Consider the following 19,095-nt stretch of genomic DNA (forward strand, 5'->3'; position numbering starts at 1 on the left):
ACAACCTGTCAAAATCCCTCCCGAAAGTTTTCAGTATATAAATTCATTCCATTAAACGGCTTTTTTATTAAACGACTAGCGACTACATTAATGTAGTCCCGACAGGTAAAATATTCATTAAAAGTATCTATTAAGCGACCTGGTACCAAATTCCAGCCGGGCATTTCTTCACCTGTGTAATTAGCAAGTATGTTTTGCACCTGCCTAAATGCAATTAACTTTTGTAACAGTCCAACTGACAAACAATCCAGCTATTATATTCACAGTTTGTGAAATATATATACATATATGTATGTTCATAATAAATACAGTTACATTAACAGTTAAAAAGAACTGTTCTCTTCACCTGACTGAAATTCATTAAGAGACCATTCCATTAAGAGACCATTTTTTAGCAGTCCCTTGGGCGGTCTCTTAATACAATGTCGACTGCAAACCTGTCAGGAAAGTTTTGTGGAGCACGCACAAACGTAAGCACTAAATGTGTTCAACTCCTCAAACAGTAAGTAGTAGTTTTTTAGAAAATTAGGCTAAACAAAAATCTTAACCTACACCAACGATGATGATCAAGTGACAACAACACCACATACATTTTTTTTTATAAACAACATGCTGGAAAAAAAGAAATATTTGGATAGGGGTAGAAGAATATACCTCTAGGTGCCTCTGACAGGAAGTCTTCTGGCCTGCTCTTTTTACCTGACGTCTGATTATCAGTTCCAGCCTTTCTCTTACTCCTGCGTAAAGATCTGTCCATATTTTGCTAAGGCTGAAGAAAAATGGAATAAAGTAAATGTTAATTTAATTAAGAAAAAATCATGAAAGGATTACAAATACATAATGCAAAATTTTGTATAAAACTGTTTTGTTCTGTTGTACCAAATTAATCATTTATGCCTGCTGGCAGCAAGTGATTCTGCCTTTGCAACTAGTAGTGCAGACCACGATCAGCCTGCACAACCATGCAAAAACCTATATATTAATGAAACTACGGTAATAGTTTGTCAATAATTTAAAATTTTTAATCATTTCTTGTTTCAAATTACAAGTGGTTTCAAAAACTGTTACATCTACAAAGTTCTCATTTAAATTTCCTTATACAGAAACTTCAGAAAGCCATTTTGCCAAACATTTCTTCACGATTATAGCAATGAATTTGAATGCTGAGCAAGCGGGGATTTTCCTACCAGACTATTAGTATTTATAAATGAGATTAGACAACAAACAAGATCTCATTTTAATTTCAAACCCAGATACAAATCCCTACCATCGGCTGGTTTTAAAAGGAAGCATGACACATTATTTCTAGATATATTTTCTTATCAACCTGTCAGAAACAGCTACCACTATGGAAGACATTGAAGAAAAAGGTAGATATATAGTATCAAGAAAAACCACAGCAGCTTTTCAACACAATTATGTAAAGAACCAGCAGAGTCTGTGGAATGCATGCGGACATACTTCAAGTTATCTGAATTATCAGCGGTGGACAAGTTTGTTCCTATTTCGTTGTCAAGCAGCAGACAAACATGGTTAGAGACAAATCTAAATGCCTGATTGGAAGATTGAAGCAAAAGGCACATTCTGTAAGCAAAACACTCAAGAAAGGAGTAGGACTGGATTGGTCCGCCTATAAAACAACCCATCAAACAGAAAAATCTTCAAGATATTGTTTGTGAAAATTTGCTGATGGATTTAGAACATGTTTAGAAATTTATGTACTTTAAGTAAAACTCCAATACATCTGCAAGACATCAATTACATACCAAAATAAGGTCAAAGTTGACTCCCGTCTATTCATAACTTTATCATGACATCACAGTACATTAGGGGTTCTAATTGACCAATCAGAGAGCTGCATTTTCGAGTATCTGTCAGTTTTCACTTGGGTATAAAGAAGTATGTTTACCATGAACATATAGGAGAGATCGCCATGATGTCACGCATTAACACCTGTTTATCTCGGGTGGGCTAAACAAATGTTTTTACATCGTTTTTGTACAGGATCGGAATTTTTAATTTTTAACAATTTTTTCGCTAATTTATGGATTTTAAAAATTCAAAAAGTTTTGAAATGCTTACAATTTTCATATTTTCTTATTTAAATATCTTTTTAAAATGAACAAGAGTGCCAGAATGTCACAATATATGCCCGTCACAGCAAATTTCTTTACTCTAGCACCTGTATTTGCAAATGAATTTTAATTTTGTGGTTGTTTAGTAATCATTGTAAGTCTTTTGTTTTTCTAAGTCCACAAAAAAACTCCTTACCAGGTAGAGATACCTTAAAACGCACCTAAAATTTGAAAGTAACATCTATGTTGTACCACAGAAAAGTGGTCTTGGTTTTTCCCTATGGTCAATTATAAAAAAGTTACGATATAAGTTATTTATAGTAACAACTAAGGGAAATTAATCTTAAAAAAAAAAAAAAAAAAAAAAATCCAAAAAAAAAAATTGTAAGTCCACACAAAAACCTTCAACAGGTAGAGATTGGTCAAAATACACCTCAAAATTGGATGTAGCATGCATGTTGTACTACAGAAAAGTGGTCTCCAATGTGACCATGACCTTAGACCTAGGGACCTGTTTCTTGCGCATGACACTTCATCTCGTGGTGGTGAACATTTGTGCCAAGTTATATCAAAATCCCTCTATGCATGAAGAAGAAATGCTCCCGACAAGGTTTTCATTTTTGTATCCTTTGACCTCTAAGTGTGACCTTGACCTTAGACCTAGGGACCTGGATCTTGTGCATGAAACTCCGCCTCGTGGTGGTGAACATTTGTGCCAAGTTATATCAAAATCCCTCTATGCATGAAGTAGAAATGCTCCGGACAAAGTTTTTATTCTTGTATCCTTTGACCTCTAAGTGTGACCTTGACCTTAGACCTAGAGACCTGGTTCTTGCACATGACACTCCGTCTCATGATGATGATGAACAATTGTGCCAACTTTCATCAAAATCCCTCCATGCATGAAGAAGATATGCTCCGGTCAAAGTCATTCTTGAATTTGACCTTTGACCTCTAAGTGTGACCTTGACCTTAGACCTAGGGACCTGGTTCTTGCGCAAGACACTCCGTCTCATGATGGTGAACAACTGTGCCAAGTTTCATCAAAATCCCTCCATGCATGTAGAAGATATGCTCCAGACAAAATCTGTGGATGCCGCCCGCCCGCCCCGCCCACCAGGGGCGTTCCCATAATATGTCCCGTTTTTCAAACGGGCGTATAAAAACCATTTTAAATGAGATGTGATTTTAATAGCAGCGTAACGATGCTCCAAAGTTTTAGAAAAAACATTGTAAGTTAAGCGTTCATAATTAATCCATTTTATTTCGAAATAATAATTAAAAGTAATCAATAAACTGCTTGTTTTATATCCTTTCCATTGATCAAAAAATTATTGATATCTTTTGTGTTTTAAGAAAGTTTAAGCTGTTAGAAAAACATCACTGTTTACAAAAAAAACAAGGACGCTTGGCAGCTGCCCACCTGACCTTTGTCTTATCAGTTCTAAAAATAGAAAATACAACAGATTTGTATACAAACACGACCTCTCCTATAGTGACTTTAGAAATAAATATCACACTATTTTAGAAATCAAATTAAGATTTTTCACTGCACATGACCCAAATGATACTACAAACAACAAAACTTTGAAGTTTCATTGAAATGTTATACTGATTTAATACCTTTATTTTAGTTTAAAGTTTGAGATTTTACATGTAGGGAGTCTATGATAAAGTCAGAGTAAAATGTAATCATTACCCAAGTGAAATTAGTATAATCATTCCGCAATATTTTGGACATGTTAAAATTATGAATATCAAAGATTCACAGAAAGCTCCAAATGCCGCAAACTATAACCAAACTTAAATCCCAATGAAGCATAAGAACCAGACGTCTATACCAACCTTCTGTAAGTTTATAGACTGAAATACCACTTTCTTAGACTGGTAGTGGAACTAATCCAATTGTTTTATATAGTGACAGTCAAACTGGAACATTGCGGTGACTGCAAATGTCATGCAGAAAAAAAAAAACAATAGCAGCCACTCAGCGACTGTAAGCTTGTCTATCAGACCGGTTGACCACTCTGACTTTTGCAACATGGATATGCTCTGGTGGCAGTAGCCGTTGACAAATACTTAGAAGTCCAAATCAGTCAGTACCTGTCTTTGAAAACCAACATCAATATGACAGACAAAACATATAAAAAGCACAGGGATCCTTCACATGCTATGATAGAGGGGGAAAAAGAGAGGGGATTTTTTTTAATGTTTTTTTATTAATGAAATTCATGAACTTATATGTACCGTAAAAATAACACAAATACAAATATATTTGTGTTATTTTTATGGGTGAATTTTTTTTTACATATAAGTTCATGAATTTCATTAAAAAAAAAACATTTAAAAAATCCCCTCTATTTTAAAACTTTTCCCTTTCTATCATAGCAGAGCTACCGGCGCCGCAAAGCGGCGCCGACAGCGTCGCATTACGGTTAGACGTATGAAAAAGAAAATGAACAGAGAGATCTAACTGTGTATACTATCGAGTTGAAAATTCGTGGTACTTTTTGGAATCGGTGTTGTTCGGATTTTTTCAAGTACACTATGCACATAGTAATTAATCAGTAAACACGTCAGTAGACGCTTACTGTTTACGGTTGACAAAAGCGTCTCGCTTACTGCTTTGAATATTGAATAAAAATGCAAATGAGCGTTTGATAATAAGAAATAAGTGCTAAATACATTTTCTACGAAGAAAAAAAGAAATAAAACACAATATTTCATTTCGAAATGACTTTCGTCACGCTGCCATTACTGAACTTTATTATATATATTTATGTTTGTCTTATGACGTCATAACTCCACAATGGTGTAGTGGTTAGCGAGTTCGCGTTGTAATCTAGAGGTCGTGAGTTCGAACCTCACCTGGACCAGGTTTTTTTTTTTATTTCATTTTTTGTATTATTGTGAGTTTTGAAAATATTGTATAACTAAAGTCATTCATGTGAAATTCAACATGTGTTTAGTTTTGATGTCAGGTTCCACTGTAGTACCTGCGTAGAAGTCAGTAGACATAACTTAAAAAAAGAAAAGCTTTAGGATCAAAATATACAGGCATTAAACTGTGAAAAGCAAATAATGCTCTTCTCCCCATTCACATATTTCATCCATTAGCTTTAAAATCACTGACCAGAGTTTATCCAAAAAAAAAAAAAAAAAATTGGCGAACATCAAAAAGGTTCTTACTACCATCCCTATTCTATAGTGCTAAAAGATTAACCACTTTTGGGTTTAAAACAAGCTTTCAGTCATGGAAATGATTGTAATTTTCTCATACCAGGCGTCTGTTATAGCAGTATTTTTGACTGAAAGTTGGACACATTTTTCCTTCCAAAAAGAACCAAAATTTGACAATAATGACATTTAAAAGAATTACAATAGTCATTTCCAGGATTACGTAAATTCTAATTTCTATTAACTTTGGAATTGGAACATTAACTTTTTACATTAAGTCCTCATTGCCCAACACACAGAATTCCTTTGGCTATTGGCGTAATGAGATTCTGTTAGGTTTGAAATTTTCAAAGTTCAAGCTTTTCAGTTTGAAGCAGTTATCATTTTGTGACTGGTTTCCAGTATGCTAATAAGTTATGTAAAATTGTTGATGCAGTACGTTGTAATAAGAATAACAGAAATTATTCAAATACGTTTTTTTCTTTATCTTGGTGCAGATGTTAATCTATACCGAACTTTCTTTTGATTATATACAGAATATTTGTGGAGTTTTCACATGTCGAGAATTAATCTTGATGCCAGTTCTAAAACATGCATTCAGAATTCATGAATTATCATTAATAATTTTAATAGATCTAAAGAACATAAACTTCCTAAACGAATCCATAATTCCTGATAATTCCAGCACTACTCCTTTAATTTTTAACGGGCACTGGTGATTTTTCATGGGAGCTCTGCTTTTTAGGTAGCACCTAATTTCATATTAGCATGTGATGGATCACTGTGATTTAGTGTGATAAAAAGTGCTGCATGCAGTCCTGAAAGTATGAATTAGGAATGTTTTAAGATAATGACATTAGCTCATCTCACTATTAGGACATAATATCAACAAGGACTCACTATTGCAAGTAGGAAATGACTGCGCTGCACCGACAAATCTATTGAAATAGAGGAATTACGTAGTGCTTGCGTGCAACTCTATGGGCGCAGCCATTTTGAAAGTAAGTACAATTTTCAAGGGAAACAACTCTTAATAAACAACGCTATGTCAAAAATGGCAGACATTGTCAGGAAGATTGTTCAAACCGCAAAGGCACCTGGAGCGGTTGGACCATACAGGTGTTAACAATATTTCAAATGCTTTCTATTGAAACATAATTGAATAGATGACACTGTCTATAAAACAATAAATTTCAAGATTATTTATATTTCCTTCGTACCAATTATTTTCGTACATTATGAATTTCCGGGGATGGGGGAGTGTTTTGATGTGAATTATATTAAATTACTTTTAAAATATCAAATCATTATACAATCAAAAATTATTTTAGCTTAACTATTCATTTTTTTTTTCAAATAATATCTAAAGCTATTGTTGTTACACTTTTGTCGGCATCCACACTAGTCTAGTCCAAATAATTGTACTCAAGAGTTGAAATTATCGTTATATTTTTTGACTTGTCGATATCCGCCCCCTAGGTAGACAATGTAAAATATCAAAATGTAATATCGGTCTACCCGAGGTCTCATTATTTAGACTACATCTACACCAGCATCACTAAAGTTTTGTAACCAAATTTCTCTAAAACCACTGAGCGTAAAGCTTTCTAACTTCAAACGCACATGACATTACCAAATGACCTCAGAGGGTAAGTTACATAACTTGTTAACTAAAGAATTTCAGATTAAAGTTTTGCATGTTAATAGGAGAAGAAAAATGTGCAGCCCGATACAGGACTCGGACCTGTGACCTTCTACTTGCAAGTCAGATGCTCTGCCAAAGAACTAAAAATACACAGAATAGCAACTGGGGATAATCCCGTGTCATCTCGTGTTAGAGCGTTATCTTATTTCAAAGCATTTGCCGACTTGATCAATCGGGATCAAATCAACAGGCGCTTACTGAAGTATAAAATTGGCGGTATGCCCGGCGCGTAATAAACCGAATCGAGTCCCTTTTTCAAACGAAAACTGTTGATTTATTAGACTTCCAATCATAAATTCATTCCTTCCCCGTGTAGAAAATACTAATATTAATAACATTAAAAAAGCACCGTTATCATTATAAACAATCAATCCGAAAGTAACCTAATTTAAAAGCGTTGGCCAACTTTATCCATCGTGATCAACAGACGCTTACAACGAGATCTCATTCAGTTGTCACGGGATGTTGGCGAGATTTGCTCTATATGCCTTTCAAGTTGCCAATCTATTTATTTTTATAGCTTTTTGGCTCTACCAATTGAGCGAATCAGACAGTCAATATCATAGACCAATGATATACATTTATATAAACACACTGCTACATTCCTCCCTCCATTTTTAAGGACATTTTCAGATTCTTTTTACTAACCCAGCAATTGCTTCACTCTAGCTCTAGGATTCCAAGGCTAGTCACCACACTCATGGCACCAGTGTAATAGGAGACTAAAAATGTGTAGCCCAGTACAGGACTTGAACCTGCGACCTTTAGACAAGCTTACTGACGCTGAGTGGCTGCTTTTTAATTTCTGACTTTTGCAGCCACCGCAACGTTACAGTTTGATCGTCACAATATAAAACAAACTGTGTACGTCGGGTTAGTTCGACTACTGCGACCTTCTGCTTGCATGTCAGATACTCTACCAACTGAGCTAATCGAACAATCAATATCATAGACCAATTATATACATTATATACACACTGCCACACATGTAAGAAAGTTTGTCAAAAAGTACTAAATTTTGAATTTCACACATATCTTTGGCATCTCAAGATTACCTCATAGGGCAAGTTACATAACTCTAGCTTTTACTTTGTTGAAATTATGCCCCTTATGACTTAGAATTCAGGTTAAAGTTCTGTATGTAATTTGGTTTCTCAAAAAACTACTAGGCAAAATGCTTTCAAACTTCACACATCTTTGACATCTCGGGACATGTTACATATCTCTAGCTTTTATTTTATCAACATTATGCCCAATTTTAACTTATAAATCTTGGCTGAAATTAGCAACCATATGTAAGCTATTTCTGAAAAACTAGTACTTGGCCAAATGCTTTAAAAGTACACAAATGACTTTAGAACCATGAGATGACCGTATATGGTATTAAGTTACATTTCTCTAGCTTCTATTTTATGAAAATGATGCCCTCTTTTAAGATAGAAATTTTGTGAGTTTTAACATAAGCATGTTTCTCAGGAATAGCTTGACAAAATGTTTAGATTCTCCACTTATAATTAGCATCATGGGATGAACTAATGTGGCAAGTTTCATAACTCTGACAGCTAAATTATGGCCTTTTTTGAACTTTCCTTATTTTGCTAAAGATTTTGTATGTAAGCTAGTATTTGGTGAAGATGCGTCAAACAGCTACTTTTATTGCCTTGTCGTTAGAAAGCTCTTCTTTTAAATTTAATTGTTTGGTAGCCAACTATGGTGCCAAAATTTATGTGTCCTGAAAGTTACTAAAATGGGAAGCTTCAATTCCTATTATGTATGATCAACTCTTTAACGACTGTGTTAGACACACACAGTCAATTAACTGATACTTAATACCTGGGTTGATTTTTCCAGTTTTTCCCCTGGTATCAAGCAAGAAAGCTTCAAGTACCATTTTTAGCTCGACTATATGAAGTATGGACAGCTATCCTACTTGACCTGGCGTCGGCGTCCTTCACCGTCCGCAGTTTGGTTAAAGTTTTGATGCACTTTATCTTTATCTTTGTTATTACTTGATGGATCAAAACTCTGGCACCAATATTTCACGAATTATCCTCCCTTGTTACTTATAATTTCAGGTTAAAGTTTTGGTGCACTTTCACTTTATCTCAGTTATTACTAAATGGATTTGATTCAGACTTAAAATAGTTGTTCAACATTATCACCCACATCATATGGCACAAGGGTCATAACTCTTGCACCAGTATTTCATGAATTAACCCCCCCCCCCCCCCCCCCCCCCCCCCCCCCCCCCCCCCCCCACACACACACACACACCCCCACCCCTTTTTACTTAGAATTTCAGGTTAAAGTTTTGGTGCACTTTCACTTTATCTCAGTTATTACTAAATGGATTTGATTCAAACCTGAAATGATTGTTCAACATCATCACTCACATCATATGACACAAGGGCCATAACTCTTGCACCAGTATTTCATGAATTATCCCCCCCTTTTTACTTAGATTTTCAGGTTAAAGTTTTGGTGCACTTTCACTCTATCTTAGTTATTACTAAATGGATTTGATTCAAACTTAAAATAGTAGTTCAACATCATCACTCAAATCATGTGACACAAGGGCCATAACTCTTGCACCATTATTTCATGAATTATCCCCCCTTGTTACTTATAATTTCAGGTTAAAGTTTTGATGCACTTTCACCCTAACTCAGTTATTACTGAATGGATTTGATTCAAACTTAAAATAGTTGTACCACCTTATCACCCACATCATATGAAGCAAGATCCATAACTCTGGTACCAATTTTTAATGAGTTATGCCCTATGCCCCCTTTTTGCTAAGAATTATTCTTAATATTTAATGTTTTGATACACTTGATCCTTATCTCTAGTATTACGTAATACTTTTGACACAGACTCAAGCTATTATCCAATATTTCATCCATGTTGGAGTCATTAAACACTCCAGTGGCAGCTCAGGCTTCGTCATATGTGCTCAGTTTCACTATCCAGCATCAAAATAGTCAAGCACGCTGTCTCCTGTGACAGCTCTTGTTTTGTGTCTGGTTTGATAAGCCAAGAATTGAATCCTTGACCGGTGGCACACAAAGTTAACATTCTACCATTGAGCTATGAGGACATATATTATTGATTTCAATTTTATCGAACATAAATTATTTACTTTGTTTGTGTTTATCAGCCAGGCTGTAATTGCCGACAATACAATGTACATATCAGGACAGATTGGTCTGGATGTAAACACCAAGGCTCTTGTAGAGGGTGGTGCAGTGGCTGAAACAGAACAGGTAATTTCTGTTGGATACAGTTCAGCTATTTTTGACATCCCCATTGTCTGTTACTAACACGCCTTAAGTTAACATCAGCCCAACTCCCTCCCTATTGTTGGCTGACTTCATATAGTTTTTAAATCTAACCTTACAATAATAGTTTATAGGTTTGCAAGAGCAATGAAGGTTTTTCACCTGCAGTACTTTTACAATCATATGTTTGCCCATGGTAGTCACTTTATCTTGTGACTTTTACTGTCAAAGTTATTTTTCACTGTCAAAATATATTTACATAATGAAGCTTGTTGTGTGTAAGGACTTGGTAAATATAATATTGTTATGTGTGTCAAATAACATGTTTCCATATAACAATTTTCTTTCAGGCTTTGAAGAATATGGGTGAAATTCTGACTGCTGCAGGAGCTTCATATAAGAATGGTAAAACTAAATTATATTATGCTAGGGAACTCTTACATTACTGTAATAGCATTTAATTTAGTGGGCATGAAAGTTTGTGGCTTTAGCACAAATTATTATTTCTTTTGGACATAAACTTATGGATTTTAAGCTTTGAAGATAAAATGAATAGGATTTCAAATGAATGGGAATATATTTGTTCCTAGGGATCTAATTTTTGAATTTGAGGCAGCCACAAAAGCTATAAAAATTAGACCCCCCAAAGACATTACTGATTTAACAGTATGTGTTTACAGTATCAAGAAACACTTGCTCTTATTATCCAGAAAGAAAGACCTGTCCTTAGATGTCTTTAATCCAAATTTTAGATGTGTTTCCCTATATCATATTTAATATTCTGAAATAATAGTATTATCAAGCAGGCAATTATTTTCTGAAGGAAAACTTTGGAGCTGAAATATAGATTGTCATGAAGTATACAGTTCAACCTTCCTTAGGGGTCTCCTCTGTTAAGCAGCCACTTGCTTTAACCCTTACCCTGCTAAATATCTATAATGGACTGGTCCATCATTCAGTTTGGGCAATACCATTTAGTATTTGAAGGGTGTTAACTGAAAATTTACTAACTGAATAGCGAACAGTGCAGACCATAATCAGACTGCACAGATGTGCAGGCTGATCTTGGTATGCACTGGTCGTAAAGGCAGAATCACTTGCGGCCAGCATGCTAAAGGTTAAACAGTCAGTCAGCAGAGCTTACTTCCAAAATTGACATTTTGTTCTAATTTCATCTTGTCCTATACAGCCGCCTGCCATAAGCAGTCAGGTCATGTTGTTCCTTTGGCTGGCAGCTTAACACAAGTTTGACTGTATGTAGAAGAATCCTATTTAACAGGTTTAAAGGGATGTATTTCCAGATGTACCTCAAATTATCAGTTCTGAACAGGTTGTAATGTGTATTATAGTACCATAAGTCAATCAATTTTATGGATGTATTAATTAATATGATAAAAATACAAGTAGATTCTCTCTGTTTTACATTGAAATTTTACTGATTGACTGAAGTAACACTGTAGGTTACCTTTCTCTGTCTGAGTTTTGTTTATTGTCTAGACTCTAAAGCTGACTAAATCAGTCTGTTTTAACTTTTTATTTTTAGATTAGTAACTAAATTTTTAGTGAAAGTACTTGGTAAAAACTGGAGCCTTGAACTACTTATGTCCCCTTCTTTGGGAAGTCCCCGGCTCTATCCTTTATATACCAGCCATGTTGAACTTTACCACAAAGAAATAATTTAACAATTAATATATTTTTTGTTTTGCAGTTGTGAAATGTACAGTGTTGTTAGATGATATCAAGAATTTTCATGCTGTCAATGATGTGTATGTGAAATGTAAGTAGGTTGATTTATATTTTGAAACAAAAATGTGTCTAGGTACTTCTTTTATCAGAACTTCAAAGTTTGTTTCTTTCCAGTATTACATAAATGTGTCTTTTTGTACCTCTATAGACTTTTAGTGTAGTGCAGTTTTTCCAGTTAAGTTATTTCCTGTCAGTGTGAGTATAGGCAAAAGCAATAAAAAGATTCTGTTACTGTAAAAGGACACATTTTCTGTGGGTCATAATTTCATGAATTTGAAATTTTGAGTATGTTTGCAAGGTTCAACATTTGCGAAATTACAAAATGGTATCCTACTTTAATTTGAATTATGGTGGATATTTACGCAAGGATTAATTCCACAAGATATAGGGCCTTGCGAATATAGCAAAAATTTCTGCTTTTACAGTACTTTACTAAAAGTTTATACTATTAACTTTAAGTACAGTTCTGTAATAAAAGCTCAAAGCTTTTTTAAACACTTTCAAATTTACTTACTTAGAATAAAGTTAACTCAAACTATACTAGAGTATTCTTGTTGATTATTCAATTAACTTAAAATTTTACTTTGTTTAAAATAGCTATTAAAGAAATCGGTGTCTTCGATTTTCATTTTTTTTTTTTGCGTTTTGAGTTCCGTTTGTTTCATTCTGAATAGAAATGTTGTCAAATATTGCATATCTCCTTTTCAACATTTTATGTGTTATGATAAAGAGGTTGAGAAATTGTTTTCATTCTGTGAATCAAAATGGATGTCAATACTTTATGGAATCTGTGTCTTTCTTGCTGTTGATAGATTTTCCTGAAAACAAGCCAGCCAGAGCAGCCTATCAGGCAGCAGCTTTACCACTGGTATGTATAATATAATAGTCTCTCATTTTACAAGTTACCTCCCTTGATAGCCATGACAGTGTGTAATATATGACAATTCTTGAAGCACTTTTGTGTTAGCAAAATGTCTTCATTGACATCATGATGGAAAGATTTGGAAATTGAATTGTTCTGCCCGGCTAACTTAATATGGCGGTGTCTAACTTCAGATCTAGAGTTAACATTTTTAGCTTGACTATACAAAGATTATGGAGAGCTATCCGTGCTTTGGTTAAAGTTTGATGCACTTTCAATTTATCATGGATTTGCTTCAGACTTGAAATGGTTATTCTTCATCATCACCCACATCATATGACACAAAGGCCATAACTCTAACACCTACATGTCATGAATTATCCCCCTTTTTAGCTTACCTGTCACAAAGTGACAAGGTGAGCTTTTGTGATCGCGTGGCGTCCGTCGTCCGTCGTCCGTCCGTCCGTCCGTGCGTGCGTTCGTGCGTGCGTAAACTTTTGCTTGTGACCACTCTAGAGGTCACATTTTTCATGGGATCTTTATGAAAGTTGGTCAGAATGTTCATTTTGATGATATCTAGGTCAAGTTCGAAACTGGGTCACATGCGGTCAAAAACTAAGTCAGTAGGTCTAAAAATAGAAAAACCTTGTGACCTCTCTAGAGGCCATATTTTTCATGAGATCTTCATGAAAATTGGTCAGAATGTTCACCTTGATGATATCTAGGTCAAGTTCGAAACTGGGTCACGTGACCATGAAATGAACTCTTGCCTGCGTATAAATCAAACATTATCCTCTTACATATATCAGAATGTTCTTCATTTTTAGCTCACCAGTCACAAAGTGACAAGGTGAGCTTTTGTGATCGCGCGGCGTCCGTCGTCCGTGCGTGCGTGCGTAAACTTTTGCTTGTGACCACTCTAGAGGTCACATTTTTCATGGGATATTTATGAAAGTTGGTCAGAATGTTTATCTTTATGATATCTAAGCCAAGATTGAAACTGGGTCACGTGCAATCAAAAACTAGGTCAGTAGGTCTAAAATAGAAACACCTTGTGTCCTCCTTAGAGGCCATATTTTTCAATGGATCTTCATGAAAATTGGTCAGAATGTTTACCTTAATGATATCTAGGTCACATTTGAAACTGGGTTATGTGCAGTCTAAAACTAGGCCAGTAAGTCAAATAATAGTAAAACCTTGTGACCTCTCCAGAGGCCATATTTTTTATGGAATCTGTATGAAAATTGGTCTGAATATTTAACTTGATGATATCTAGGTCAGGTTTGAAACTGGGTTATGTTTGGTCAATAACTAGGTCAGTAGGTTTAAAAATAGAAAAACTTTGTGACCTCTCTAAATGTCATATTTGTCAATGGATCTTCATGAAAATTGGTTAGAATGTTCACCTTAATGATATCTAGGTCAAGTTTGAAACCGGATTACGTGCGGTTAAAAACTAGGTCAGTAGGTCTAAAAATAGAAAAACCTTGTGACCTCTCTAGAGGCCATATTTCTCAATGGATCTTCATGAAAATTAGTCAGAATGTTCACCTTGATGATATCTAGGTCAAGTTCGAAACTGGGTCACGTGGGATCAAAAACTAGGTCAGTAGGTCTAAAAATAGAAAAACCATGTGACCTCTCTAGAGGCCATATTTCTCAATGGATCTTCATGAAAATTGGTGAGAATGTTCACCTTGATGATATCTAGGTCAGGTTTGAAACTGGGTTACGTGCGGTCAAAAACCTAGGTCAGTAGTTCTAAAAAAATAGAAAAATCCTTGTGGACTCTATAGAGGCCATGTTTTCTCAATGGATTCTTCATTGGAAAATTGATTAGAATGTTCCTCTGGATGATATCTAGGTCAAGTTAATTCGAAATGGGTCATGTGCGGTTTAAATTATAACTTGGTCAGTTAGTCGAAAAATAGAAAAACCTTTTTGTGATTCTCTAGTGGCCAATTTTTCATGAGATCTTCAGAAAATTGGTGAGAATTGTTCACCTTGATGATATCTAGGTCAGATTCAGAAGTGGGTCACGTGCCTTCAAAAAACTTGGGGTCATTAGGTCAATTAATAGAAAAAAACCTTTTGTTGTGACCTCTCTAGAGGTCTTATTTTTCATGGGATTTCATGAAAATTGGTCTGAATTTTTATCGTGATGATATCTAGGTCACATACGTTGTGCTCAAAAACTAGGTCACTATGTCAATAATAGAAATAACGACGTCGTACTCAGTTCAACACTGGGTCATGTGGGGATAGGTGAGCGATTCAGGACCATCATGGTCCTCTTGTTGCTTAAAGTTTCAGGTTGAAGTTTGGTGCACTTTCTGTCTATCTCTGTTATTGCTAAATGGATTTTATTCATCTTTAGAATAGTTGTTCCACGTCATCATCCACATATATCCACACACATGACACAATGTCCATAACTCTAGCAGCAGTTTTTATGAATTATGGCCCCTTTTTACTTAGAATTTCAGGTTACTTTTGATGCACTTTCACTGTATCTATGTTCTTACTTGATGGACTTGATTCAATCTTAAAATATGTCTTCCTCATCATATAACGCAAGATCCATAATTCTGAAGTTTCATAGAAAAATAGAGTACCTTAAGAGGTGTAAGATACTTATTAACTTATACAAAATTGTATTTTTGTTTCCAGGGTGCCAAAGTTGAGATAGAAGCCATTGCTGTGCTTGGCAACATTGTGGAAGGGAAACTGTGATACAGATTAGGGATTAACTGGTTGCTGGAAACTAGTTTTTAATATTGCAAGACTTTCTTAATCAAATCTGCTCAATCAGTATTTAAATATTTTTAATTTTATGTGATTCAACATAATGTTTGGATTCATTTGGGTGTATAATAATATGTAATAATCGGTTTATATATTAAAGGGAAATAATTTCATTGAAATGATACTTGGTTTTATTTGAAGTGGTCTCCCTTGGCTTGATGTAACGTTGTAAATTAGATGTTGAGGGTATTTATTAATTAACCGCAATAGCCTGGTTAGGAAGGTAGGGCTGTCATCGATTGAAACGATATCGATGTATCACGATATATTTTGTCGATCGATTATCGATTACCATTTTCAAAAATCGTATTTTACAGAGAGAAAACAGTAATCCAGAAAAACACCCCAGACCTCAAAAACAATTTTAAGTTCACAAATTGTACATTTAGGTAAATGTAAGAGAAAAAAAAAAAAAAAAACCCCCAAACCCCCCCCCCAAAAAAAAAAAAAAAAAAAAAAAAAAAAAAAAAAAAAAAAAAAAAAAATTAAATAAAAAATAAAAAAAAAAAAAAAAAAAAAAAAAGAGAAGTGAAGGGCAAAATAAAAATGAAAGATTTTTATTAATTTTCATTTCTTTTTATTTCATAAATACAAATACAACACAATCAAACAGTTAATATGATAAGTATGCAATAAAACTTAAAATAGCATTTACAGGACGGTATATAGTATGCATATGAAACCCTAAAAGGTTGTTAATCTAACTTTATAAGCGGTATATAGTTGTATCGTCGATATTTGTCTTTGATAATATCGGTTTTGTCGATATGCCTTAAGACCCAATCAATGACAGCACTAGTAGAAGGTGCTGTTTTGCCAAAGGAATCGTGTAAGTTTTAAAGAGATGTTTCATTATGAGTGTCGTTTTTCATGCATTTAAAATGCTGTTATTTTCTATGCCATGTACACAGGAAAGTAAGCATGTGATTGAATAAGAAAATTTTGTAAGAAATGTTGAAGAATTTTAGATACAAATTATCCATGTGGTCTAAGACAGGATTCTGGCACTTTAGTTTTGATAGAAGGTGACCTTCAAAATATGGTAACCAAATTAAAATGCATCGGATGTTTGATAAGATATATCAAGATTTAGACTGCAGGATTGTGTTTTGACCAGGGAACAATTTTGCCAAGTTTGATATTTAAAGTACAATCTTTGTAATTTGCAGTTATGTATGAAATGTGTGAACTTTAACTTTGTTCAAGAATTGTTCCAGTAAATTTGGACTCTAGGAACATGCATATTTTGTTTACATGTATTGATATATAGTCACAAGGGTATCAGTGACATATTGATATTGTTTCAGTAAGTGACAGATATATCTATTGAATACTGGTATTCTACCACATACCCATAAACACATATATTATATACCTTTGTATATGCATTTCTGCAGAGATTTAACATTATGTTTTACAGAAACGGATTTACTGTCACTTGTTATTCATATTACCTCTTTACCCGGCTTTACACCTATGTCATATTCTAGGAGTAATTCATTACCTCATCAGATATATCTTGCCTATGTCATGTTGTGCACAAAATATTACCAATGATTATGCTTATCTCAGTTATTCATATCAAATGCCTTCACTTTCAGGCAGATTAAAAGGTTTGTAGTGGAAACATTTGGGCTCCTCATCGATGAGGGTTCGCGCCTCACTTGGGCGTTGATATTCTTTCATGTGAGGAAAGCCAAGCAGCAAGTACGGAAGGTCGATGTCTACCAGGTGCTGCCTTTGAGAAGTTATGTAATTAGGGGCCACCTGGGGGTCTTTCTCCTTCATCAAAGTCTTGGAAAGTTCGCTATATGACCTATAAATGTGTTGGTGCGACGTTAAACCCAACAAAATAAATAGACACTTTAACATTTTATGTCTAGATTATCTCAACCTCAATGATCCTCGTTCCAAAAGCCTAGCTACGTATACATCACAGTTTTGTCTGGGCTACATTTTAGTAAAATTAATGGCTTTTGCAATCAGAAGTAATTTTACCTTTTTTGGCAAAACTCAGACATAAATTTTATGGCTTTGATCGTTAATTGGTCCTTTACATAACTATATTTATCTCTACAATAATAATAACGCTTGTTTTCGTGGCAAAATTAGGACTATTTCTTGTTAAACAGCAGAAAATATTACCAGATATGCATCTACATTATCAGGATTGCAAACCCACGTGACTTTTGGATATTTTACACCCGATTCAGGTAGCATTTTGCCTATAATTTCATTATTACTTTACGGATTTTCTTAAAATAAAGAGCGTCGAAGAGAGAAAAAATGAACACGAGACATCTGCAATCAGTTCTAAGTACTTTTCTCTAACATTTCGCACCAACTGCAAAAGTGTCTGGTCCGTTACACAGTCCACTAAAAGCAGTTGGGCGAAGTGTTTGAGACAAGTACTGGAAATTGATAGCAGATGCTTTGTGCAGAGGAAAGCACTCATTTTGCTGTCTTAACTTACTTTATTTTATGAAAATCGGTCAAGTAATAAGGAAAATATAGGCAAAATGTTTTATCTGCACCGAGACGCTTTCTCCGTGTGTACGGTACCCAACAGCCACTTGAGTTGGCCACCCTGATTATCATGTACAAATATTTTCAGATTGTGCTAAGTATGCCTTGATATAGCTGGTAGAAATCTTTTTCCCATTCCTAAAGATAAACAAGTGAATATTTGTGCGTAACATTATTAATGAGGGAACCATTATTGAACATCTTAATTCTGTCCTTATTGATTTTCCTATAAAACATTCTTTCCATATAATGACTTTCTGGGAGAAATAATGCATTAGGCAATATTCCCATTATATTGTCAAATAGACAGTGTTACATCGCGTGAGAACATTTTGCTTCTTACAAGATAATGTTAGAACGATGTTTGGTTTTGTCTTGTTTACGACATGGAGAAATCTCTTGTGGGTTTAGAATGTTTGGTGTCTAAGACAATCTGTTACATTTTTTCCTCGTAAAATTCTTGAATATGGTATAAGGCCGTTGGAACATATACACGCGTTTCCTTTAACGTGGGTAAAATTTTGTTGGATCACATGGGGTCTTTTTTCCATTGATTTGATTCCATACCTCATGCTTTTATTTCGATGTAAATGAGATGTGAAACCAAACTTTGTAGTCCTGTTTGGCGCCATGTAACCTATACCGGGTTGGTGCGCCGTCAACCCCAAATAAATAAATAAATATTTTCCATTGAGTGTCAAAATCTTACATTTCTACTGTACGAGCCATAACTATATTATTTAGTACAAAGTTTCAAGTCCCGGTCGTCCCGGTCCAGGCACTGGAAATTTTGAGATGCTCTGTAGTGTCTAGGTCAATCACTGGTTCGTCCTAGGAAAGACGGCTTCAAGTGTATCGATGCTATACGTTCCGTTAAAGAACCAGACTTTTCGCAAAAAGCAAACAAAGTTAGCCGGCCAA

The 19,095-nt window shown here is 34.7% G+C and overlaps 2 protein-coding genes across 3 annotated transcripts in view; one reads left to right on the forward strand and one right to left on the reverse strand.

Annotated features, from left to right (window-relative positions):
* Nucleotides 1–6,269, reverse strand: part of LOC123523979 (ribonucleases P/MRP protein subunit POP1-like) — a 26,078-nt gene extending 19,809 nt beyond the window's left edge. The window contains exons 1-2 of one of the 2 annotated variants that reach the window (XM_045301790.2): nt 6,153–6,269; nt 655–769 (exon numbers count right to left, since the gene is read on the reverse strand). In XM_045301790.2, the coding sequence (XP_045157725.2) occupies nt 655–757 (103 nt within the window). In that variant the 5' untranslated portion in view covers nt 758–769; nt 6,153–6,269. Of the gene's footprint in view, nt 1–654; nt 770–3,920; nt 4,159–6,152 lie in introns of those variants that run through there. The other variant, XM_045301791.2, reaches the window with a different exon arrangement.
* On the forward strand, nt 6,267–15,767 carry LOC123523980 (2-iminobutanoate/2-iminopropanoate deaminase-like). The gene is made up of 6 exons (XM_045301793.2): nt 6,267–6,371; nt 10,115–10,220; nt 10,586–10,640; nt 11,944–12,012; nt 12,794–12,849; nt 15,514–15,767. Exons 1-6 carry the CDS (start codon nt 6,298–6,300, stop codon nt 15,574–15,576), a joined length of 423 nt encoding a protein of 140 aa, XP_045157728.1. The 5' UTR covers nt 6,267–6,297; the 3' UTR covers nt 15,577–15,767.
* Nucleotides 15,768–19,095: the final 3,328 nt, after the last annotated feature.

Source organism: Mercenaria mercenaria, chromosome 3, assembly GCF_021730395.1.
Source record: "Mercenaria mercenaria strain notata chromosome 3, MADL_Memer_1, whole genome shotgun sequence".
NCBI lineage: Eukaryota > Metazoa > Mollusca > Bivalvia > Venerida > Veneridae > Mercenaria > Mercenaria mercenaria.